The sequence below is a fragment of the Morus notabilis genome, unplaced genomic scaffold (assembly GCF_000414095.1).
Source record: "Morus notabilis unplaced genomic scaffold, ASM41409v2 Scaffold69, whole genome shotgun sequence".
Lineage (NCBI taxonomy): Eukaryota > Viridiplantae > Streptophyta > Magnoliopsida > Rosales > Moraceae > Morus > Morus notabilis.
In genome coordinates, this window is record NW_010364208.1 from 126,013 (window position 1) to 129,318 (window position 3,306).

Genomic DNA, 3,306 nt, shown 5'->3' on the forward strand with positions numbered 1-3,306 from the left:
TCCAACTCTTGTCAATTGGCATCTTGACTATAAAAATAATAACACATCTAATCATACTTCATGTTTTCTTGTGACTATATAATCACGTTTATAAATAAAGTTTTCATGCTTCAATTTTATAAGTTTTATCAAATTTTATGAACAAGTTATTTTTTTATTGTTGCACTCATAATGTTTATAATTAATTTTTAATTTTCTTTCTATTAATATAACTAATTCTTATTAATTAAATTCTTAAAACTATAGATTTTAATAAAATTTTGACATTATAACGACATATTTTTCTTATTATCTAAAAATTCAAACCTGTAAAAAACAGTTTTTAAAAGATTTCGGCACACCATAACTGCAAGATGTGCCACCCAGAACAATTATTAAAACTTTGAATCTCAACCTAAATCAAATTATAATCTTAAAATTTCAACAATCTCAATATCAAATTTCAACAATCTCAAAATTCATAATCTAAAATTTAATCTATAATCCAAATTTCAAATTATATACTAATTCTAAAATTCTAAAATCTATAAATCAAATTTGACGATTTATAATCTATAATTATATACAATTCAAATAACAAAAAACTCATAAATTTTAAACTAACAAATACAATAATTCGGACCAAAAAAACTTACAAAATTCAAACCCACTGAAACGGGGGCTGAAAACTGCAAGATTAACAGGGACAAAGGGCGACAACAACAGACTTCGGTGGCGGTGACAGATTTCGGCAGGCGTGGCAGAAATTTTGATTTTGGGATTTTTTGGATGAAAAAACAAATAAAACATACAATATTGTTGATTTTGAAGAGAATACAAAGAGATTTTGAGAGTTTGGGGTAAGAAAACCTTAAAAAATCAGTGAGAGGCTGAGTGAGAGAGAGAGAGAGAGAGAGACTGATCAGAAAAAATGGAGGAGGAGGCTCTACTCGTGGGTATATAACAAACTTTTTTACGATGACACAAAGACTATTTGCGACGACTGGTCGTCGCAAATATAACTTAAAATTATTTGTGACCACATGGAAATTATTTACGATGACACATGTTGTCGCAAATATAACTAAATTATTTAGGATTTAGAAGGAAGGTTCTGGAATTATTATTTACGACGAAATCTATAGTGTCGTCGCAAATAATTTTTGGGGACCCCACCCAATTTTCCCGCCTTTTATTTTACTGAGGGATTACAAATCACTTTTTGGGACGACACACATTAATGTCGTCGCAAAAAAAATTTACCACCCGTCAAAATAATCCTTTTTGCTCGGAAAAAATATATATTAAATTTTATTTGTGCGAGACTATTTGCATCGTAAATAATAGACGATTTGCGATGACATGTCATCACAAAAAGTATTTTTTGGCGCTAAAAGTTTGTGCCATACGAGATCTGGCGCTAGCAATTTTGTGCGACGACATGTGACATTTTTGCGACGGCATTATTTTTTCAGTTTTATGAAATTATTTGCGACGACATGTCGCTACAAATATCACTTATTTGCGCCGACAAAAATCGTCGCAAATAGGCCAAATTGTAGTAGTGTAAGCTCTATACTACATAGAAAAATATATATATTTTAAGCTCCATGCATGTATGTTTCTCCTATCCTGTGTTGCATACTATCCATTTTTTTTCAATTCAAAGCTTTTTTGTACCCTTTTATACCAAAGAAAAGAAGGAAAAAATCAAAGCCTTTTATTTACAGAGCTATATATATATATATGAAGAAGGTGTTTCTACTTATAGTAAAAGGACACGTCATCATTCATGCATTTACGTGGATATCAGGAATCTATAACGTACATGGGGCTTTTAATAAATTTTGTCAATCCTAGTGATTAATACTCTCCAACCTGTCTAGTACTATTACCCCAAGACATCGTTTCCACGTAAAGGCTTGTTTGTTTAGTTGTGTAGTATTCTCTTGTATAAGGTATATCATATTGTTCAACATTGTATTGTATTGTCATTTGTCCCATTGCAATAATATTAAAGATGTTAATAACCTAGACAATATTTGGTAGACCATACCATTGTATTGCGCTACTTACACTACAAAAAAGGGACATTTAGCGTCTTATATTTAACGACGTTTTTTTTATAAAAACAATCGTTAATCCTCCTGACAAAATTTGTACAACTGACGTAAAGGACTAGACGATAGTGTTTTGAAAAACTGTCATTAAGTATTATAATTTAGACGACAGTTTTCCTGAAAATTGTCATCTAATATAGGGTGATTTTCTAAATTTTAAATATCAAACTCTTTAACTCATGAGACGTTTAGTTTATGGATTACAATTATGAGATTAGAATTATTTTTAATTTATGTATATTTTTTATAAGAAAAAATACTATAACGAATCACGAATCATAATTTAAATTGGATATGAATCTCCCAACTAAACAACTCCTCAGACTTCTTGAACATGAACTCACGCCGCTCTGTCTCTCTTTTTCTCTCCCTTCGTCGCGATTTCACCCAAACCGCCGCTCCTCCATTGGAAAACCCACCTAGAGGTGTCAAATGGGACGGGCCGTCCATGGATGGCCCGGCCCAGCCCGTAATAGTGCATGATTCGGTACGGCCCGGTTCGTTACTGTTACGGACCGGGCCGGAACGGCACGTGTAATGGACTAGGGCTGGGCCTCAACTTCTCAGCCCGCGGCCCAAGCACGTGGAGGCCCGCGGCCTAGCCCTTATTCGGCCCGGCCCAAGCCCTTATTCGGCCCTTATTCGGCCCGGCCCAAGCCCGCGAAAACGGCCCATGAAAAGCCCATTTCATTTGGTCCAGTGGGCCCTTCGCGGGCCCAACGGAAAAAAACCAAATTTTCACCCAAAAATCCCCTATAAATACCCCTTAATTCCACCATAAATCCCACACAACAATTCACTCTCATCTTCTCATCTCACTCTCATTCTATCTCTCAACTTCTCTCTTTGATTTTGATTCTAAGCTTTTTTCTCGTGTTCATTCATTTTCTAGCTCTTTCATTTACAAAGTTCAATCAAGTTCTATCAATTTCCAGAAAATGGCCTCACCAAATTTCCCTAATTTCACTGCTCTTCCTGAGCTTCGTGAGGAGATATTTTTTGAGGAAGAAATGATGCCTTCCAACCCCACCCCCACTGAACCAGAAAATGCTCCGGTGGATAATGCTTCAGTATACAACGAAGAAGCTGGAGAACGCAGCAGAGGAAAAAGACCATGAACTTCTCCAGCATGGGAGCATTTCACCGAGGAGCCCCGACCAAATCCAAAAACAGGTGAGATAGAAATTCGTGCGGTATGTAAATATTG

At 35.1% G+C, this 3,306-nt stretch overlaps 1 protein-coding gene across 1 annotated transcript in view; it reads left to right on the forward strand.

Annotated features, from left to right (window-relative positions):
• Positions 1 to 910: 910 nt before the first annotated feature.
• Positions 911 to 3,306, forward strand: part of LOC112093058 (protein ANTHESIS POMOTING FACTOR 1-like) — a 6,004-nt gene continuing 3,608 nt past the window's right edge. The window contains exon 1 of the mRNA XM_024170717.1: positions 911 to 935. Within this exon, the coding sequence (XP_024026485.1) occupies positions 911 to 935 (25 nt within the window). The remainder of the gene's footprint in view (positions 936 to 3,306) is intronic.